A 20,930-nucleotide genomic window follows, 5' to 3' on the forward strand; every position below is an offset into this window, starting at 1 on the left:
CACCTTGAGCGCCCTGTGGAAATGTGGTGGGGACAAATCGCAGAGAGAGCAGGGGGGGGGGCAAGACTGGAGAGGAGTCGGTAGAAGACAGAAAGACCACCGACCAACTTGCGGTGATTGAGTGAGAGGCCCAAAGACTCAGCTTCATTGCCGGAGATGCCGATGATCTTAAATGCCCTGGTTTCGACACATGAAGCCGAGAAAGGAGGGAGGCAGGAGCACCAGCCCAGAGGGGAGAGCAGTACTCCATCAGGCTACGGACAAAAGCTTTGTAAGTGGTCAGAAGCTCAAGAGGGCCGAGGAAGGACTTTGCACGACGGAGGATTCCCAGTTGGCGACTGGCTTTTGAGGCGAGGTTGGAAATGTGACTTTCCCAGGAAAGGTCATGGCAGATAGTGAGACCCAGAAGCTTGAAAGAAAAGACTTCTTCCAGAGAATTGTTGAGAAAGTGGATGGGGGGGTTTTCTAAACGGTCCTTTCGAAGAGACATAGTGAGAGTGTGAGATTTGTCTGGATTGAAAGACATGTTCCACGTGTTGGACCAGTTTGTGATTTTATCCAGATCTGCAGTGAGCGAAGAAGCTGCTGCTTGCCGGTCTGAGGGAGGACAGATGGTATGGCAGAGGGTGGAGTCGTCGGCAAAGAGAAATAGAGGATTTTCCAGAGAGTCGGAGAGATCATTGATGAAAACCAGAAAAAGAACAGGGCCCAGAACGCTACCTTGAGGAACTCCAGCCTGCACAGGAAGAGGGGATGAAAGAACTCCATTTAGGGCCACACGTTGACTGTGACAGGAGAGGAAGTCTGCGAGCCATGAGTGGAGATGGCTTTGAATACCATGGGAAGAGAGTTTGGTGAGTAGTGCAGGATGCCAGACTGTGTCAAAAGCACGTGATATGTCCAGGGATACGGCTCGGATTTCCTGTCTGGCATTGAGGACCTCCATCCATTGATGGGAGAGCAGAAGCAGCATATCCAGGGTAGAGTGACCTGGTCTGAAACCAAATTGATGATTGGAAATCACGCCATTGGAGAAGAGGAAGGATTTCATGTCTGAAGCGATGATGGATTCCATAACCTTGCTGATGATTGGGAGAAGGCTGATTGGTCTGTAGTTACAGGGATCTGTTTTTGCACCTTTTTATGCAGGGCAGTGATGTTAGCAGATTTCCAAGCAGATGGCAGATGACCTTGGGCAAATGAGAGGGTGAATAGAACAGAGAGAGGGTGAGCAAGAGCAGAAGAGCAGGCTTTGAGGACACGTGGGCTGATGCCGTCTGGACCGGTTGCAGAATCTGACTCGAGGTTTGAAAGCAAGCTCTCCACCTTGTCAGGAGAAAAGGATACAGAGTCCAGGGACAGTTGGGTGCGACTGGGTAAAGTGGGTAGAGAAAGTGATGGGTTTAGGACACAAGATTTAGCTGCAAACACCGAGTTTAGACATTCAGCTTTATCACATGTGGTATCAGCAGTGCGGCCATTTGAGGTAAGGGAGGGGATGGAGGGGGAACATACACCAGAAACAGATTTGATTAAACGCCACCAGGATTTTGAGGAGGGAGAGATGTTTGAGAGTTCAGACTTGAGATGATAAAGATGTTGTTTTCTGGCTCTCCTGAGGGTAGATACACACTTGTTCTGAGCTTTGTGGAAGGAACTGAGATTGCACTCAGTTGGGTTTGCTTTCCATGAGGCAAAGGAAAGTTGTTTCAGGACAACTGCCTCACCACAAGCTTCAGTAAACCAAGGGCGGGAGGAAGGGTAGGACAACTGAGCACACGAGGGGATAAATCTGTGCATGAGGGAGAGTAAGTTTCTTTGAAAGAATTCCCAGGATGAGTTGATGTTTGAGAAAGTAGTGATGGGAGACCAGTCTGTAAGTTTGATGGCTGCTCGGAGACCCTGCCAGTCGGCTTGAGTGAAATGCCAGACTCGACGGCGGTGAGGTGGTTCTCTGATAACAGCCAGAGAGATGTCCACTTTGACAAGGACGTGGTCAGAAGAACCAATTGGAGCGAAGGAAGAGCAGCAGAAATTTGTCAAAATCAGATCCAGAAGAGATGGAGTACCATTGGTTGAGATCCGGGTCGGGAAGTTGACCAATTGAGTCAGTCCTAATGAGTCACAGAAAGCTTTTGCTGAGGTGCCATGGGAGGTGAGAGAGGTACCCACACCTAGCCAACTGCGTGATGACAATTGAAGTCACCACATAAGAGGAAGAGAGAGTTTGGATGAGAAGATATAAGATGGTCCAAGTTTTCGGATGGTGAGGTGTAGATGGAGTCATCACTGTTCGGTGGACGGTACAGTACACATATAAACATGAGGTGGGAGTGGAGGGGAAGCCGAAGCCAGAGGTATTCCTGGGGGTGTGGGGGAGTGAGAGCAGTGCATGGAGAGTGAGGAATAGAGTCTTTGATGAAGAGAGCAACACCTCCACCAGGACGAGGCTCAGGTCTGTCATACCATAAGAGAGAGTAACCGGGGAGAGATACTTGGGAGTCAGACACGTCTTGGGAGAGGAAAGTTTCTGTTAGGCAGATAATGTCTGGTTTGTCCGTGGCAACCTGTATGGAAAGATCTGAAAGGTTTGAGCGAAGGCCCCGGATATTTGAGGTCCACACTTTTAATGAAGAGGTAGGGGAGGAGGCTTTGGGTGCAGGAGGTGGAGGGGGAGAGGGAGGGTAGGACAAGGGACGAGGGGGGGAGGTAAGGAGGGTTGTTGAAAGAGTGTGGGGTATTGCAGAATAGCGAGGGGAGGGGGCCGAATGAGGAGGAGAAAAGGCTCTGTGCTGCTGGGGGAGAGGGGGGACAAGAGACAAGGAAGAAGGCAGTTGAGGATTTGAGGAGGTGGAGTGAAGGGGTGGAGGTGAGAGGAGAGGGGAGGGAGGGAGCTTGGTGGAGGAGAGGGGGTCAACTTTGAGAAGGATGAGTAAGGGGGATGAAAGGTGGGAGAAATGTGAGGGGGGAATTTTTGAGAGAGGTGAGAGGGAGGCTTGGAGGGAGAAGAGTGGGATGGTTGCTTTGATAGTGAGAGTGAGGAGTGAGGGGGGTGAGTTGGCACTGAAGTTGGAAAAAAAGAATGGTTTATGGAAAGCGAACATCCATGGCAAACTGTGGTTTTTAAAAGTTTTATGTCAGAGATGCGATTTAACACAATTCTTGATGGATGCAATGAAGGCGAATTCAGAGAATGGAGAGAAGAAGCGCTGTAATAGTTGGATTTTTTTAGGCAAGGAATGAAGGAGAGCTCGAAATGAGAGCAGTCTGTTAAAATAGCAGAAGAGTAGTGCATTATGAAACAGTAAAGAGTACCACATGTGTGAGAGAGGAAGATGAAGCATTATAAGATCGTTATTGTTGTTAATATTATTGTTTGAGAGAGTTCAACAGATTAGGTCATGGAAGTGTAGAAAAAAAAAATCGAGGAAGAAGACGAGGAGGAAGTTAAGAGGAGGAAGAAGAAGAAGCAGAATCGGGAGAAGGTGAGCGTGTTGTTGTTGTTGGGTAATTTTTTTATTTTTTTTATTTTTTTTGAGATAAGAAAGAGATTAGTTGGGAGAATGGGGGATGTTTGGAAAGTGGGGAGGATGAAAATTGAAGGTAATGGGGAGGATAGAAATTGAAGGTAATGGGGAGAAAAAACAAAAAAAAAAACAAAAAAAAACGATCGAATACCGAGTGGATCCGGTAGGCCTCAAGCCTTGGCCAAGGCCTAGGCCTCAAACACCAGGTAAGAACGTCGACAAAAATACTCACAAAATAGCACGATTTTTGAAACAAAACCGAACTAGGAACACACAGTAACATGTAGGTGAGAAAATTAAACAGTTAAAACGGGACAAATAACGACCGGAAACTTAACTTTGAAAACGTCAGCAGGGAGCCCCGAAGGAGACCTCTCGTCGCTCCAAACCTGGAACTTACATATCATATCACCTTGCACTGTACTCACCAAATGTTGCTGCATCACCCCTGGGAAGTGTATGCATGACAGCGGGGGCATCAAATACATTGACATCAACATGCACTTGGCTGGAAGACACACAAAAGATATAATAATTGTGATTTGCAGCTTGACAGGGAAATTTTTCCATGATGACTCAAGAGTTTGTGCCAAAGCATGAATTTCATGTATGAATAACTCATTGAAGTCACCATCACAAACTTAACTTGAGAGGAACAGCTGGCTGAAGAGACTGCAGTCACTCATGATGTCTTCATCTGTTATTTTCCTGATTCATCTTGGATTTGGCTTTTGCAATGGGATGCTTGAATATGTGAAAATGATTCCTCTTGATTGGCTCACGGATTGACACAGTCCTCACCACAATAACTTCATTTAGGTACTTTGTGGTACCAACTGCTCCCATGCTGCAAAATGCGCTCATCACATCCTTGTCCACACAATCATGGGTATTGAGGGCCACAAGTTAATGCGATTCCTCAGCAAAAAGGTTGCCCATCAATGATCAATGCAATTGTGGTAGTTTATTGACTTGTGTTTTGAAGGATTGCCAAGTTGAAAGCCCTTGTTCACAGTTTCTAAAATCAACACAGTTATCTGTAGAATACTGCTTCCAAACTCTGTGAGTAGCCTTGCCTGTTCTGGACCCAACATCATCAACCTTTTCAATGCTGCTGGGTTGTCTATCGGCCGGAATTCGAGAGACAAACCAGCTCCACCAGAAGACAACCCAGAACCCTATTGCTCCACCGGAATCCTTTATATTTGCATTGTTCTATACATATGCTTGGTCCAGTGGCATAGCAGAAAACTTATTTTGTATGTTATGGATGACCAGAAACTCGTTAATTTGCCCCTGCTGCGCAGGCTTTTAAAGTCTCTGGCCCCCTCCTCCAGCCCTGTCGTGTTTTGCCCCTCCCCTCTCACTTGTTATTGGGCCGCAGCCCAGTATGGGAGCGGAGCAACCCCTCGGTTCCAAAGCACATAACGGCCAGATTACGGAGGGAAAAATTCAAATTAAGGGTCAAAAGGGGTGATCATTTTAGACACGTGTGGAGGGTGGACGGTGTCCAACTATAGATAAAAGTGACGCGTATCTAATGTGACTTTTCATTACTTAACACTTATGCTACACATTCACCAAGGAAATATCTATGCGATATTAAACATCTTTAACCCTCTAGGAGGGTTGAATAAAATGATAATGAACTAATTATGGAACAGGGGTTTGGGGCATTATTTGCTGCTTTTACATCACTTACCTGAGATCAGGTCTGTATCAGGAGCCTCACTCAGAGTTAATATTTTCATGTACAGCAGGAATCCAGGAACATTTGGCTGCTCCTAGAGAGTAGATCGGCAATACATTAAGAAACATTCACATTGACTAGCATTAAATTTCATGACCATGTGTTCACCACGTTTACCTTGATGGCAAGTTCAATGGCATTGAGGGCATTTATCCAGCAGTGAGGAGCTTCCCACTGTAGGCACACATGGGCCAGAAACCGCAGGGTCTTTGCCTACCAAAATGCCACACAGAAAGGATTTATTATCAGTATGGCTGGGTGTCACCATAGTGGTAATCAACCATCAAACGACAATTTTTTTTCCCTCCTGTACAAAAAGAAAAATGCTAACAAAGCTGGACAGGATATTTGTCAACTGACCTGCTGACAAGAGTCAACCTTATACTCCTCTTCAGCTTTTCCAGTATCATAACTTTGCCTGCCAAAGATGGAAAACAAAGACAAAAGCATACAAAGACAACTTGACACACACACACACACACACACACACACACACACACACACACACACACACACACACACACACACACACACACACACACACACACACACACACACACACACACACACACACACACACACACAAAAGAAGGACCTCGGGAAGTTGCATCCAACACGTAAGTATGAAACCCTCAGATATTTCATTAGTAAGTGTACTTAGTCAGGTCCAATTCCTTCATAACAGGGGATGGGGAAGATGCATTGTGTGGGCTCTTTCCCTCTGTGTGATTTTTTTCTTTGTATGCTTAGTCGAGGCTCGTATAAGAGCTAACATACAGAACATATTACAAAGGGAGCAGTAGACAAGAGGGGGCAAGAGAGGGAAGCACAACAATAGTAGGGAACAGGGAGATCAGATATGTAGAAGAGAGGTATGGGGTGGGGTACATGGGATAAAGAAGATTGACACTACAGGGACTCTCAGGAAGGGAATTTGAAGGAGGTGGGAGAACAGGGGTAGAAAAGATAATGGTTTTAAATGGGGGAAGATATGCGGTGGTGGTGAACAGCTGTTTTAAAGGTCTGTCAGGAAGAGTGGTATTGAAGGGAGTTTGTTCCAGAGGTGTGGGGAAAAAAAGAGGAATGAGAGAGTGAAGATGAGCAATGATTCTTGATTTTGGCCATTTCACCTGAAGGGGATTACTGGCAGACCTTGAGCGCACTACAGAAATATCAGGGGGACAGAGCACAGAGCGGGGGGCGGGGGGGTGCATGACCACAGAGGAATCGGTAGAAGAGAGAAAAACTCCCGCCCTATCTGCAGCGAGAGAGTGAAAGACCCAAAGACCCAGCTTCATCGCAGGAGATACCAATTATCCTAAAAGCCACTAAACATTTACATGAGTGAGTCAGTCAGTAAGAGGTTTATATATTGTATATGTGTATACCTGAGCCAGTATGTGCACTCTTCCAATTTACCTTCCTTGTGAAACTTCAGGGCCAAGTTATAACAAACCATAGCCAGAAATGGGGCCTAGTAAAAAAAAAGTAATCATCAGGTAAGCTGTTTCCTATTGATAAACTCTGAATATTTGAACTTGAAGACAACTTTGACAAAAATTATCAATCGACATGACTTGTTTCAGCGAGAGTTTACAGTCCTACATTTCACATTCTCACCTCCTTTGGATGAAGGGCAAGTTTGTCTCGAACACAGTTGAACGCAATAACGGCTTTGTCGTGTTCTCCCAAAGATCCCACCTGACCAGCAAGCATATGGTTGTGAAAATATCAACTTTACTCAATGGTAAACAACAAGAGTCAGTGGCCTTCATCAAGAGAACATGCTTATTAAAACAGCTTTCACAAAACCTTGCACCAAGTACAGGCCTGTTGTTAGTGAGATGGATTAAACCTACACTGGACAACTCGATGGTTATCAACTGAGCTGTTGTAAATAATATTTCGGACGAAGTAAATTGCAGAAAAGGTTTTGGGGTCGAGAAATATTTTAAAATCACACCTGCAATGGTTTGATTCGCTGAGTTAAAATGAGTCAGGGGGTGCTTTTCACCCTATCAGCATTGGATTTTTAAACATTGTCTTGATGAAAAACCATGGGTTTAACCCAGTGAAATGCAACACCCACATGCTAGAACTCCACTGTTGGATTAGATTTTAATTCTATTGAAGGAAACATATTTGTGAATATGCTCAACTTGAATGGGGGAAAAAAGACAGCAAAAGAGAAGTTATGTTTACACATTGAAATTGGAGACCATCGATGGAGAAGAGATCTCGATCCAACATCATCCTTTTGCTTCCCGACAAGCTGTGGTGCTGTCCTGCGAGACCATCCAGGAGTTTTTCTATGCACTGAAAAAGCCAGTGAAAAAGGCTAATCAACCCGATGACATTCTCGATTAAAAAGATCACAGGCTTGCATCGCCTCACCCTTTACACAATATAAAACTAGAACGACACTCAATAGAGCGTATACCTCCACCAAGCTGAACAGTTTACATTTTGTATCCCACTGATAGGCCAGATCTGCTGACCTGAACCAAAATCGAATCGGCTTGTTCTTGTCATCGACCAAACTCTTCCACCAAATTTTGTAATAACCCATCCACAACTTTTTGAAATGTCATGCTATGTATTGTTTTGTTTCCCTGGTGAATAATCACTTTAAAAATTCTCGTATCCAGATCCAGACCTGCACCAAAATCAAATCAATGCTTCCTTGTCACACACCCAACCTGTTCACCAAGTTTTGTGTGAATCCGTCAATAACTTTTTGAGATGTCCTGTTCACAAACAGACAAACAGAAGCGAAAACATAACCTCCATCCACCTTCAGTGGCAGAGGCAATTATATCCAATAACACACGTTGGTTAAATAATGTTTCTCCATCGGCTGTAAACAGTGAAACGTTTAACCTGTGCGAGCCTCTATTTCATATTATTAACAGGAAGTTCTCATGTTAAACTGCACAACAATTATCTCAGTATCACAGAGGTATTGCAGAGTTCTGGAATGCAGAACTCCATTCACTCAAAACACGGGCAACCATTGTAATGAAACATCTCAGCAAAATGAAGGCAGTTTCCCCGATTTTGTGTTGCCAAGATGTTCGATCGGAAATAACATTTATGAAGCCAGGCATTATTGTGCACATTGAGGGCACGATTCAATGCACACTTGCCAACTGATAACACTGAACAACAAATTTCAAAAATTTTTTTTTACTGGAGATGTGTAAAGTGATTAAGACTAATTTGGGTACGCTGATTTCAAAAATCATAACCGTTTTGCTGTATCACGTCAGGATTTTCAGGAACAGAAATATTCCCATTGCCTAGAAGTCAGGATTTCAATGAAATTTACATATGTCTTTAACATGTCTATTTCGTACAATTGTTGTTAACTTGTGTTATATTTCTTTCTTTCAGATAAAGATGAGTAGGCGTTCCTGTACCAATCATCCTGACAACTTCTGTTATGTCTGTGGTCGGTATACCAAAAAAGATCAACAGCGAAGTATATCTACAGCAGTGAAAATGAAGGCCGCCTACTTTCACTACTTCGGGTGTAAGGTGGGGGACCAAGAACAGAGCTGGGCACCACACATCTGCTGCACAAGCTGTCACACAACCTTGACTCAGTGGTTGGTGGGCAAGCACGCGAGCATGCCATTTGCGGTGCCCATGATATGGCGTGAGCCGCAGAATCATCATGATGATTGTTATTTCTGCTGCACAAGCATCGCCGGCTTCAACAAGAAGAATAAAGGTCACATCAAGTACGCTGACTGCGTCTCTGCTCGTAAACCTGTGCCTCATGATGACGAGAACCCCGTTCCAACACCTCCAGCTGATCAGAACATAGCTGTAAGCAGTGGTGAAGAGAATGGTGATGATGAACCTTTTGAACCCGACACTCAAGAATCACACCTTCTGAACCAGGGAGACTTAAATGATCTTGTAAGAGATCTCTCGCTGTCAAAGGCGAAGGCAGAGCTGCTTGGATCAAGGCTGCAGCAGTGGAATCTACTTGAACCTAACACCAAGATATCCTTGTTCAGAGCACGTCACAGAGACATGGCTGAGTTCTTTGAGATGGAAGACACGATGACATTCTGCAGTGACATCAACAGTCTGTTGAAAGAACTTGGGTGTGATCACGATCCTGCAGACTGGCGCCTCTTCATCGACTCGGGGAAGAACAGCTTGAAGGCTGTTTTGCTCCACAATGGCAACGAGAAACCATCAGTCCCACTGGCTCACGCGTTCGGCATGACAGAGACCTATGAGGCTATGCGGCAGCTGCTTGATTCCATCAAGTACAATGACTTCAACTGGCACATCTGCGGAGACTTGAAAGTGGTGGCGCTGTTGTTAGGGCTGCAGTCAGGCTACACGAGATACAGGTGCTTCCTTTGTCTCTGGGATAGCAGAGACGACAAGAATCACTGGACGAAGAAAGATTGGGAAGAGCGAAAAGAGCATGTACCTGGTCGACACAACGTGAAGCATGTCGCCCTTGTCGACCCAGCCAAGGTTTTCCTTCCACCACTCCACATAAAGCTCGGCTTGATGAAAAGTTTTGTACGGGCAATGGATCTGAATGGGCGTGGGTTTTTATACCTCAAGGAAAAGTTTGGCAACACCTTGTCGGAGGCCAAGATCAAGGCTGGTGTCTTTGTTGGACCGCAAATCCGACAGATTATGAAGGACGAAACTTTTCCGACAACTCTAAACCCCAAAGAGCTGGCAGCGTGGAGGAGCTTCAAAGCTGTGACGGACAACTTCTTGGGGAACGAGCGCGCGGACAACTATGAAGAAATAGTGCAGCAGCTGCTGGAGTCCTTCAGGAAACTTGGCTCCAGGATGTCCCTGAAAATCCATTTCCTACACCAGCACCTGAACTTCTTCCCTGACAACTTGGGAGCAGTCTCGGACGAGCACGGCGAGCGATTCCACCAAGAGATTTCACTCATGGAGACGCGTTACCAAGGGCGGCACAACCCGAACATGATGGGCGATTTCTGCTGGTTCCTGCATCGTGAAACTGACACAGAGCAGCACAAACGCAAAGCCAAATGCCTAAAGCATTTTTAATTACATTCTAGTGGAGTTTTTCTGTAATTTCTATAATTTTGAAGCATTCATGATGAAATAAATGAATAAATGAATTTTTGTAAATTTCATTGAAATCCTGACTTCTAGGCAATGGGAATATTTCTGTTACTGAAAATCCTGACGTGATACAGCAAAACGGTTATGATTTTTGAAATCAGCGTACACAAATTAGTCTAAATCACTTTACACATCTCCAGTAAAAAATTTTTGTTGTTCAGTGTAATTATTCCAAATTGCAGAGTAATATAATAGTTGTTAGAGGTAACATAATATCCTCACCGTTCGAGCAAGTTCAAACAAATCATCCGTCATCTCATACCTCCCACACACAATCCATGCCTGGGCTGCATTCAAGCACATCTGATGACATAACAAGGAAAGTAATGCAATGATTGGGGGGGGGGGAGAATCTCAAACAAAGTAGGTAAGCTGTACGTACGAGTTCCGATGCTTAATCATCAAACGTACCTCGATCTGAAGTCTAACTCTTCGTTCATTGATGGATGAAGGATCCGAGAGGGTGAGAAGCTTACAGGCAACATGGCGAACTGAAGCACATGCAACAGGTGTTAATTATGGAGCTGATCCTAAAAAATAAAGTTATTCTGGAGTTAGAAAAAAACAATCTGACAGCCTAAACCCTGGGCAGGCTTAATGTCCACTTGCTGTATTTCTCTACCAAACAAGAACGCAGCAAAAGGTTCGTCATTTTTTTAACCCCATAATGATTGAAAGCCCATGGAGTAGCTTGTACATAAATTACGTGCAAGACCAAAGACAATAGACCAGTATACTTTAACATCTATATTATAAACTCGCTGGAGTACCCGGCGTTGCCCGGTGGAAAATATAGGAATAAGAAAGGGGTAAATTGTGGTGCTTATTAAATATATCACATTTAATTTGGACATATTTCACATTTCTTTGTCGTTGTCAGCGTTCGTCATCAGTGCTCATGAGGCTGTCACGGAGGTTGTCGTACTTATCAGCAAGCAAGTCTTTTGCTTCCAGCAGTAAAGCCCAGTCGCTCTGTCTCGATCTTGCAGTACACATTGACCAGAAACTGCTGAAAGAGTCGTCGCATCTGCAGTATGTGGTTGCCCTCTCTCACCATGATGTCGTAGCTGTAGTACTACAGCTGTGTGAGTTTTCGTCCATCCTGTCCAGTAACAGTCCTGGCTACCAGATGGATGCTGCAGCCATCTATTCCATATGGGAACACTATGGGATACTGGAGTGCATCATAAGATGCATGCAGCTCACTGATCCTTTTAAGTGCCCCATCGCGAAGTCTGAGGACAATGTCTCTGGATTCTGTTGGCTCATTGTCCATTAGGATGGCGACTTCTGGAGCAGACTGGGCGTTGTAGCAGCGTGTGTACCGGTCAACCAAGCACAAGTGCAGCAGATGTTGAACGAGTGCGTGAATCATTTCAACAAAGTCCCAGAAAATCAATTTGACGTGCACCCAGAGAACTGGGACTACCAACCACCAATACCTATAAGGTGCAGATTCTGCAGGAACTCCTTGCGGTCGCTTGTTCTCTCTGATGATGATCTGGCGCTCTTCAGAGTTGCCTCTTTCTGCAAGTACATCTCTTGCAGTCTTGAGCTCATGGACCAGATGGTTATTCCCGTAAAACCACTTTGTGAGCATCTCACGGATGTGTGGTTTGAGGCCGCTGTGGTTCCTGGCAGCCAGCTCCTTGGCGTGCGAGTCCAGGAAGTAGACCTGGAGGAACTTTGGCTGGACCTCTTCGGGCGGGAGCAAGCTGCCAATGCGGTGGAGCACTTGACCTTGGATCCGGAAGCTCGGGTTCCAGCCCTGGACTTCAGCTTCCTTGTGCCCGAAGCTCGTCATCGCAAAGCTGCCATTATACATCTGAATGTTGTCAAAGAAGTGCTTGCTGAGGGGACCTTCGCCTGAGAGAAGTTCCTTCTGCAAGGGAGAAAGGGCAGGAGAGGGCTCAAGGACAACCTTGCCATTGCAGCAGCACACACCCTTGGTCTCTCCCTTGAAATTCTAAGCAGAGCAGTGGGTGCAGACTTGGTCCATTCGGCCGATGTCTGCATGAGTTGTTGGGTCAGCCGGGTCATACATGAATGCCACCCTGTTGGCATTGTTGTGCTCTTGTGCCCAGGCCAGTGCTCATGCTTCTGCAGTGCGATGACGCATTTCCTCAAATCTTGCATCACACTCTTCCTCAGTCTCATTTGCTCACCGCTGTTGTTACCGATGAGCCTGTTCATTTAGCCTGGCTGCTCGCTCCTTTTCAGTCTCATTTTGTCGCTGCTGCTGTTGCCGCTGTGCCTGTTAATTTAGCCTGGCATCTTGCTCCTCTTCAGTCTCCTGTTGTCTCTTAGTGTGGGATCATTGCCTTGGGACCAATGGAGCTCTTCCTTCTTCAGGGCATCTAGAATCAGAAAGTCAAATTTTGATCAGAAACTTTGTAAACGTTCACTGGTCTGTCTTTGTCTTATGTTGATCAGGTTGTGAATAAAAAAAGCCGAGACATGGAAAATCAATCAATTGCGGCAGAAAAATTGAAACGTGCAAAAGAAAGACCATTTTTTTCTCGATTTTTTATTAAACATCTAAGAGGATTCTAAGGGGTGTTCTGGGACCTCTGAGACGTGCTGATTCTGAATATGCTTTCAGTTTTGCTCTGGCATGCGTAGTTCTCGAGTTATAAGAGGACAAACAAACATACACAACTACTTTATGTATTTTTTTTAAAAAGGAGCCGTGTCTGTCTGTTTGTCATGTTATAACTTGAGAAGGGATTAACAGATTTCAATAAATCCAACTACAGTGGATTCAGGGAACTCCCGGTCAATCCCTTGGGACAGATATTGGAAACTTGAGCAGCAGTTATCTGACATTATAGTCACCAGATGCCAATGACAACAATGGTCACTGCTTTCACCGACCTTGTCAATGCAGTGCATTTCTGTACATTTTTTCACATCCAGTTGCAATCCAGACTTCATAGCAGGCATTTTGCACCCCTGACTGTTATGCTCCCCTTTGCAGGTGGATAAAAATGGGATCAGTTTTCTCATTTCAAATGGAAATCATGTTGTTCAGGGATCATCCATTTATTATGTACAGCAAATGGTGGGTTTTTTCGTAAACCCCACCACTCTCCCACTTTGTGACGCCTCCATGCCTTTTCCCCTCCCCATAATACTATTTTATTTCTACCTCATTTACTGTCTCTCTGTAAACTCTTCTGACATTCTCCTGCCCTCCCTTCTCTCCCACATTATTTTTTTTTTCAATTTAGCCGGAAATATACTTTGCATCTATGCAGGGTGTTCCAAAAAGACCTGGACAACTTTGGTTGTTAATAGATTTCATACTACAAGTGATAAAACAATACCCTTTGTTTTATATGATACAGAAACTCAAAGTTTTCTTTCTTTTCAGGTCTGGTGGTTTAATGCAAAAGAAAATGGCGACTCCGCAGGAGAAATCTCAGTGCATTGAATGGTTGATCAAGAGGAGATCCACATGCAAGTTCAGCGTAATTTCCGTACAAGGTATGGAAGGAATCTGCCATTGTGAAAGAGTATCAGAGAGTGGCACAAGAGGTTTAAGGAGACTGGATGTTGTCAGAAACAGAAAAGTACCGGTCAACCAAGCACATTTTGCGTTCGAGTGCGTGAATCATTTCAACAAAGTCCCAGAAAATCAATTTGACATGCACCCAGAGAACTGGGACTACCAACCACCAATACCTATAAGGTGCAGATTCTGCAGGAACTCAAACCAAACGACGGACTCAAAATGCAAGGCGTTTGCCTTCGACATGCTCAGTCACATTGAGGATGACGAAGATTACCTGAAAAAGGTAATGTTGATATAATAAGCTTGCTTTCATGTATCGGGAAGGGTCAACTGGCACAATGTGAGGATCTGGGGATCTGAGAACCCCCACATGGTCATTCAACACACACACATGACAGTCCAAAGATCAATGTGTGGTGTGGCCTTCTCCATGATCGCTTGGTGGGTCCATTTTTCTTTGTGGAGGCTACAGTGACCTCAACAATTTACATGAACACGTGGGAAGGATTCACCTTCCCACAGATTGAAGGCCTACAACCTGATATTATTTTTCAACAGGATGATGCTCCCCTCATTGGGCCTTAGTCGTTCGAGCCATCCAGAATGAAAAAATTCCAGGTTGCTGGTATGGCCGAGACAGGCAAACTGCTTGGCCCCCCACGATCACCAGACATAGCCCCCCTTGATGTTTTTTTTTTTCTGTGGGGGTTTATCAAAGATGTTGTCTGCAACACCAAGGTGGCATATTAAGTGAAGTTAAGGCCTGTCATATAAAGTCCATTCAGACTCCCTCATGGCTATATCTTAACTCTAATTCACCATCTGATTTAATTTTTTGTAGTCATTAAGATGATTCAAGTTTCAGTTGCAACAAAAGGTGAGAAAAATCGGACAAATATTGGCGTTTTAGAGAAAAATGCATTCCAATAGCCGTTTTGAATATACCTGGTCGTGTGTGATGTGGGAAGGGGGAGGGAGTAGTGAGAAGGGAGAGGAGAGAGGGGGGACAGAGGGGGGAGTATGAGGGGGAGAGGAGAGAGTGTGAGAAGAGGAGGGAGAGGGAGTAGAAGAGCATGGTTAAAGAGAGTAGTGAGGAGGAAGAGGAGGGAGGGGGAGTAGAAGAGCATGGTTAAAAAGAGTAGTGAGGAGGAAGAGGAGGGAGGGGGGGTAGAAGAGCAAGAGTAGGGGGTGGCATGAGGTGGGAGAGGAGAGAGGGCAAGGAGAGGAGGGAGTGGAGTAGGGAGGGGAGTAGAAGAGCAAGAGTAGGAGGAGTAGTGAAGGGGAGAGGGGGGAGGAGGTGTAGAATAGCATGGGGAGAGTTCTCAGCTCTGGAATTACTGTACTTGTCATAGCAGTTTTGAATGTATCTGGTCGGACGTGGGGAGGGGAAGGGGGCATAGAGGAGTGAGGGTGGAGAGGAGAGATGGTGGTGGGGGGGGGAGAGGAAGTAGTGAGGAGGGAGCAGAGTAGCAGAGTGAGGGTAGGGGAATAGTGAGGGGAGAGAGGAGAGGAAGGCTAGGGTTCCCTGCCGGGGAAAACTGAAGTTGGGGATCAAACTGCAGTCTAATTCTATTTTTTCATGCTCCCGGGGTATATATAAAGAGTTTATTTCAGGCGAATAACTTTGTGTGTAATAAATTCAATATGTGAACAAACGATGGAATCCAATATTTATTAATAATATTGATAATATCCAATATTTATTTAAAAAATAAAAATAAAAAAAAACACGTCCATACCACCCAAGGTAAGCCATTTGCTGTTTCAAATCTTTTCCTAGCTGTGAAGACATTCATAAATAGTACATGCATGACGATCCCAATGCGACACACCCCACTCAGCTGCCGGACCAGTTTCATCGCTTGTTGGCGAATCATTGGCAGCAGCGCAGACAGAAACATGCACCACTGAGGCTCCCAAGCATGTACCACATGTAAATGTCAAAATTAGTCAAGAAACAAATTAAAAACAAAGACCCACTCACATCTCTCACCTGTGAATGGCGGGAATAACCAATTATTTATATTACAAACCATCGCCAGAAATGCCAGGGAGGTAGTATTACTATCTGTTGCATTCACTCAAAACTCCGTTCTATCTCCTGAGGCCCATCCACATGTGGAGATAGGAGCCAACAGCAATTTACACACACACACACACACACACACACACACACACACACACACACACACACACACACACACACACACACACACACACACACACACACACACACACACACACACACACACACACACACACACACACACACACACACACACACACCCCAATCCCCCTCAGATAATCCATCTCTGCAAGCAACAATAACTGTTGCAAAAAAAAAAATTCTTTCTGGTAACACAATCATGTAATAAATTACAATTGGACAAACTACTGGATGTGTCAGCATTGTGCAAAATCACCCTTGCATGATGCATGTGTGAAAGTGGCAGAAATTGTGTGGAGGAAACCGATTTAACAATATGTTTTTTCCTTACATTTCGCATTGTCTATGTCGCTGATTGTTGAGAGCGTGTTTTCAGCCACCGCCCAGTTCCACAACTGAAGAGAGCACTTTTCAACCTGCAATCTCATTGTGATTAGTGACCATCGCCATTTGGCAAATACAAAATGGCAAGTTGTTTTGTATACAAAATCTCGGCTCATGGAAAAGAGAGGTGACAGAGGGCAAAATGACAACACACAGACAGTGGTGCAACAGGTAGCCACAATAAGCAAGGGAATGAACAAATAGGAAACATAGTAACCTTTAAGTTAGAGGGTTGTGTTTGGTATGGTTAATGGGGGTAGAAAAGATTGTGGGTTTGGGTGGACGGTGACACGAGATGCTGATGGATTTTGGAAGTTTTGTTTAACCAGGTGGGTGTCACTGGAAAAACATGCTGCAGTCAGAAGGCTGAAAGAGCAGAGAGAGAGGAAGATCCATGAAGAAACGGTAAAAAAAACAAACCAGCCATCAACCTCTCTGTAATGAGATCAACAGGCCTTGTACTACTCACCACCTCATAATGGGAGATGTCAATATGTTGACAGTTTGATATTCCATCATCGCAGGAGATGAAAATAATGTTGAAACATTTACATTCCACAGATTGTTTATAAACCCCTCCTTTGCCACCTGTTTATAAACCCTTTCTACAACAAACTGAGCAACTGTAGTTCCACGAGTTCTACGAGTTCTACGAGTTCTAAATAGTTGAATATTTAATGACAAAAGCTTACAGTGCCTTCAGAAAGTATTCACACACCTCGACTTATGTCACATTTTGTTTCATTACAGCCTGAATTTAAAATGTATTCAATCTAAATTTTTGTCACTGATCTATACACAATACCCCATAATGACAATGTGAAACATGTGTTTAGAAATTTTTACAAACTAATTAAAAATAAAAAGCTGAAATGTGTTGCGTCAATAAGTATTCAAGCCCTTTGCTCTGACACTCCAAATTGAGCTCAGGTGCATCCAATTTCCTTTGATCATCCTTCAGATGTCTCAACAACTTGGTTGGCATCCACCTGTGGCAAAATCAGTTGATTGGACATGATTTCGAAAGAAACACACCTTTCTATACAAGGTCCCAGTTGACAGTGCATGTCAGAGCAGAAACTCTACCATGAAGTCCAAGGAAATGTCCGAAGAACTCGAAGATAGAATTATGAGGAGGCATAGATCTGGGTAAGGGTATAAAACAATTTCTAGAGTGTTGAAAGTTCTCAAGAGCACCATGAGCCCCATCATTAGGAAATGGAAATAATACAACTATCCAGACTCTTCCTAGAGCTGGCCATCCAACCAAACTGAACAACCGGGCAAGAAGGACCTTGGTCAGGGAGGTGACCAAGAACCCAATGAGCACTCTGACAGAACTACAGAGTTCCTTGGCTGAAATGTGAGAACCTTCCAGAAGGACAACAACCTCTGCAGCACTTCACAAATCTAGGCTTTATGGGAGAGTGGCCAGACAGAAGCCACTGTAGAGAAAAAGGCACATCACAGTATGTCTGAAGACTCAGAGCATGAGGCAAAAGATTCTGTGATCTGATGAGATGAAAAGTGAACTCTTTGGACTGAATGCAAAGCACTACATCTGGCAGAAACTGAGCACAGCTCATCACCCATCTAAGACCATTCCTACCATAAAGTGTGGTCATGGCAGCATCATGCAATGAGGATGCTTTTCAGTGGCAGGGACTGGGAGACTTGTAAGGACAGCGGGAACAATGAATGGAGCCAAATACAGGCAAATCCTTGAGGAAAACCTGCGTCAGAGTGCAAAAGACCTGAGACTGCAGTGAAGATTTATGTTCCAACAGGACAATGACCCCAAGCATACAACCAAAGCAACACTGGAATGGCTTCAGAACAAGAACGTGAAAGTCCTTGAGTGGCTCATCCAAAGCCCAGACTTGAATCCCATTGAGAATCTGTGGAAAGACTTGAAAAGTGCTGTTCACCGATGCTCCCCATCCAACTTGACAAAGCTTGAGTAAATCTACAAGGAAGAATGGGAGAAAATCCCCAAATCCAGATGTGCAAACCTGATACAGATATGCCCGAGAAGATTTGAAGTGGTAAGCGCTGCCAAAGGCACTTCCACAATGGAACGGAAGATCAACAAGGAACCCGAAGAAGTAAAGAGCAAAGATGGAGTCATCAGGAGGAACCTGGATAGAATTTGACTTTCAGCCGCGACTCCAATACCCTCAAACCCATCCAGGCGCAGCCAAGTGAGCCTTACAGAAAAATTTCTGCAATAATTCACTTCTCCTACGATAGGTAGCGAAAGAAAGGAATAGAGAGTAAAATAGATGAAAGAGAAAAAAAAAAGCAAGAATTAGAATGAATAAAGAGAATTATGAAAAAAAAAAAATTTTAGAAAGAAATGTGGAAGGAACAAAGAACAAAGATATCAGGAAGAACCCAAACAGAGATTTCAGCATTTACTCCCCAGGCTCAAAAGCAGCAACAGGTAAAAGCTACCAAAGTATTGACTCGTGGGGTTGAATACTTATTGATGCAAGAAATTTCAGCTTTTCATTTTTAATTACTTTGCAAAAATTTCCAAAAAAATGTTTTCACTTTGTCATTATGGGGTATTTTATGAAGATCGGTGACAAAAATATTTAAGTGTAATCCATTTTAAATTCAGGCTGTAACACAACAAAATGGGACAAAAATTGAGGGGTGTGAAAACTTTCTGAAGGTACTGTAAAGGATTTAAAAAAAAAATTATGTCCTGAACATGGGCGCGCGCACGCATGCCCATACACACAGAGCTGCTGTGTGAGGGACCAGCTAAAATGTTATCCCAGTAATTATAATCATCAAATATAAGTATATGTGGAATAAGTACATGAGGAAAAATTTTGTGTTCAGTCTGGGAATCAAACCTTGGTGAACCGTACCAGAGCTCTGCCATTTGAGCTATCTGAACAACCCACTGGTTGAACACGCAATTCCCCCACATATAGAAATGCCACTCTCTTTTGCCCACTGCCAACCACAGGAGCAGCAAGGACCTGTCAACGAGAGGGTCTTTCCCCCATGGGGGGGACAATTCCATGTCCGCTATGCCCCCAGTGGTGATTAATAGCAGACATGGAATCGTCCCACCAAAGTGAGTGGGGGAAAAAAAAGAGACCCTCTCATGGACAGGTCCTCACTGCTCGTATGGTTGGCAGTGAGTGTCTTGGAAACAGTGAGGGGAAGAGTGGCATTTCTATATTATGTGGAAGAATTGCATGCTCAGTCAGTGAGTCACCCAGATGGCAGAATACGAGTACAATTCACTGGAGGACCTGGGTCCGATTCCTGGTCTGGGTGCATAATTTTTCCACATATACTTGTGTTCGTTTCCTGTTCATTTATAATTGAATCATCAAATACTGCAGTTTCAATGTTGAAAACCATTTCAATATCTCCTATCCGAATCAACTTTATGTAATTCCATCCTAAATAATTTTACATTTTAAAGAATCAACTTGGTCCAATGCTTTAAAAAAAAAAACACAAATACTCAAACGCAGTTTTTGCAAGAACATAACAAAGCTAATCCACTGTTGTGGTTACCAAATTCGCAAACCACCATTCAGGTCCCTTAGGTGAGGTATCTCGGTAAGTATATGTGTAGTTAGGCCCAAACCCGTTGTCTAGTGGGAATACATGTCATTTATGCGTGCTGCGACTCTTCAGGATAGCCGTTTTTCTTTTACTATCTTTATTTTGGACCAACCGCCATGATTACCACCACCAACCACAACATCAACCACCCACCGCGGCGCCGCTTCACGTCACACCTCGCAACCGTCGCATCGCCACCGTTCTTGCGTGTTGGATACCGGTGTTGGACTTGTGGGTACCTTGTGGGTACCGGTGTTGGACTCGTGCAGGGCGCGCGCCGAACAGCGTGTACAAAACCACGGATTTTCCACTTCAAAAACGGATCAAAAACGACACACGCCCACTTTTGTTCCGTCCAATCGGTGAGCGAGGGGCGATTTGGCCCCGCCCCCAGGGCGTTGGAGGGCGATCGATATATGCAAATTTATGGATCAAAAAGCATTCACGCCCACTTTTTCTCGGGCCAATGGGGAGCGAGGTGAAAGGTCGAAGGGAGGGGGTCAAAGATGAGAGAGCGAAGCCACGGGGCTGATATAAGCGACCGCGTTCGTCAGTCAAGTGGAAGAGAGTTAAGACTTCGCGGGCGGTGGAGTTGGGAAGAAGAAGCAAGAAGGAGTTGGTCGTCGTCGTGTGCGTTGGAGTCGGAGCAAAAGGGGACGGAGCTGTGGAGAGGCGGCGAGGGCAGACGAGGGGGTGCTCGCGTCGTGCAGGGAGCTGCACACCAGGGAGGCCGACGGCGCGACCTGGCCGAGGTGGAGACGCTCGTCGCGGGACTCGAGGCAGAGTGGAAATCCTCTATACCCCGAGCATCAGCAACCCCCTCCTGTTTCCCCCCGCGCTGAGATAGTGCGACCA

The 20,930-nt window shown here is 44.8% G+C and overlaps 1 protein-coding gene across 13 annotated transcripts in view; it reads right to left on the reverse strand.

Moving 5' to 3' along the window:
* The window catches only part of TEX11 (testis expressed 11), a 136,903-nt gene that overhangs the window by 56,263 nt on the left and 59,710 nt on the right, over positions 1–20,930 (reverse strand). For 10 of the 13 annotated variants that reach the window (XM_085859400.1, XM_085859402.1, XM_085859409.1 and 7 more), the window contains 9 exons: positions 16,429–16,513; positions 10,828–10,907; positions 10,639–10,719; positions 7,480–7,593; positions 6,898–6,978; positions 6,666–6,751; positions 5,638–5,695; positions 5,395–5,490; positions 5,230–5,311 (listed from right to left, as the gene is read on the reverse strand). In XM_085859400.1, the coding sequence (XP_085715526.1) occupies positions 5,230–5,311; positions 5,395–5,490; positions 5,638–5,695; positions 6,666–6,751; positions 6,898–6,978; positions 7,480–7,593; positions 10,639–10,719; positions 10,828–10,907; positions 16,429–16,513 (763 nt within the window). Of the gene's footprint in view, positions 1–5,229; positions 5,312–5,394; positions 5,491–5,637; positions 5,696–6,665; positions 6,752–6,897; positions 6,979–7,479; positions 7,594–10,638; positions 10,720–10,827; positions 10,908–16,428; positions 16,514–16,698; positions 18,097–20,930 lie in introns of those variants that run through there. The other 3 variants (XM_085859408.1, XM_085859401.1, XM_085859405.1) reach the window with 3 other exon arrangements.

This window comes from Eptatretus burgeri, chromosome 16 (assembly GCF_056783735.1).
Source record: "Eptatretus burgeri isolate ZD-2024b chromosome 16, Ebu_testis_v1, whole genome shotgun sequence".
NCBI classification, from domain to species: Eukaryota; Metazoa; Chordata; class Myxini; order Myxiniformes; family Myxinidae; genus Eptatretus; species Eptatretus burgeri.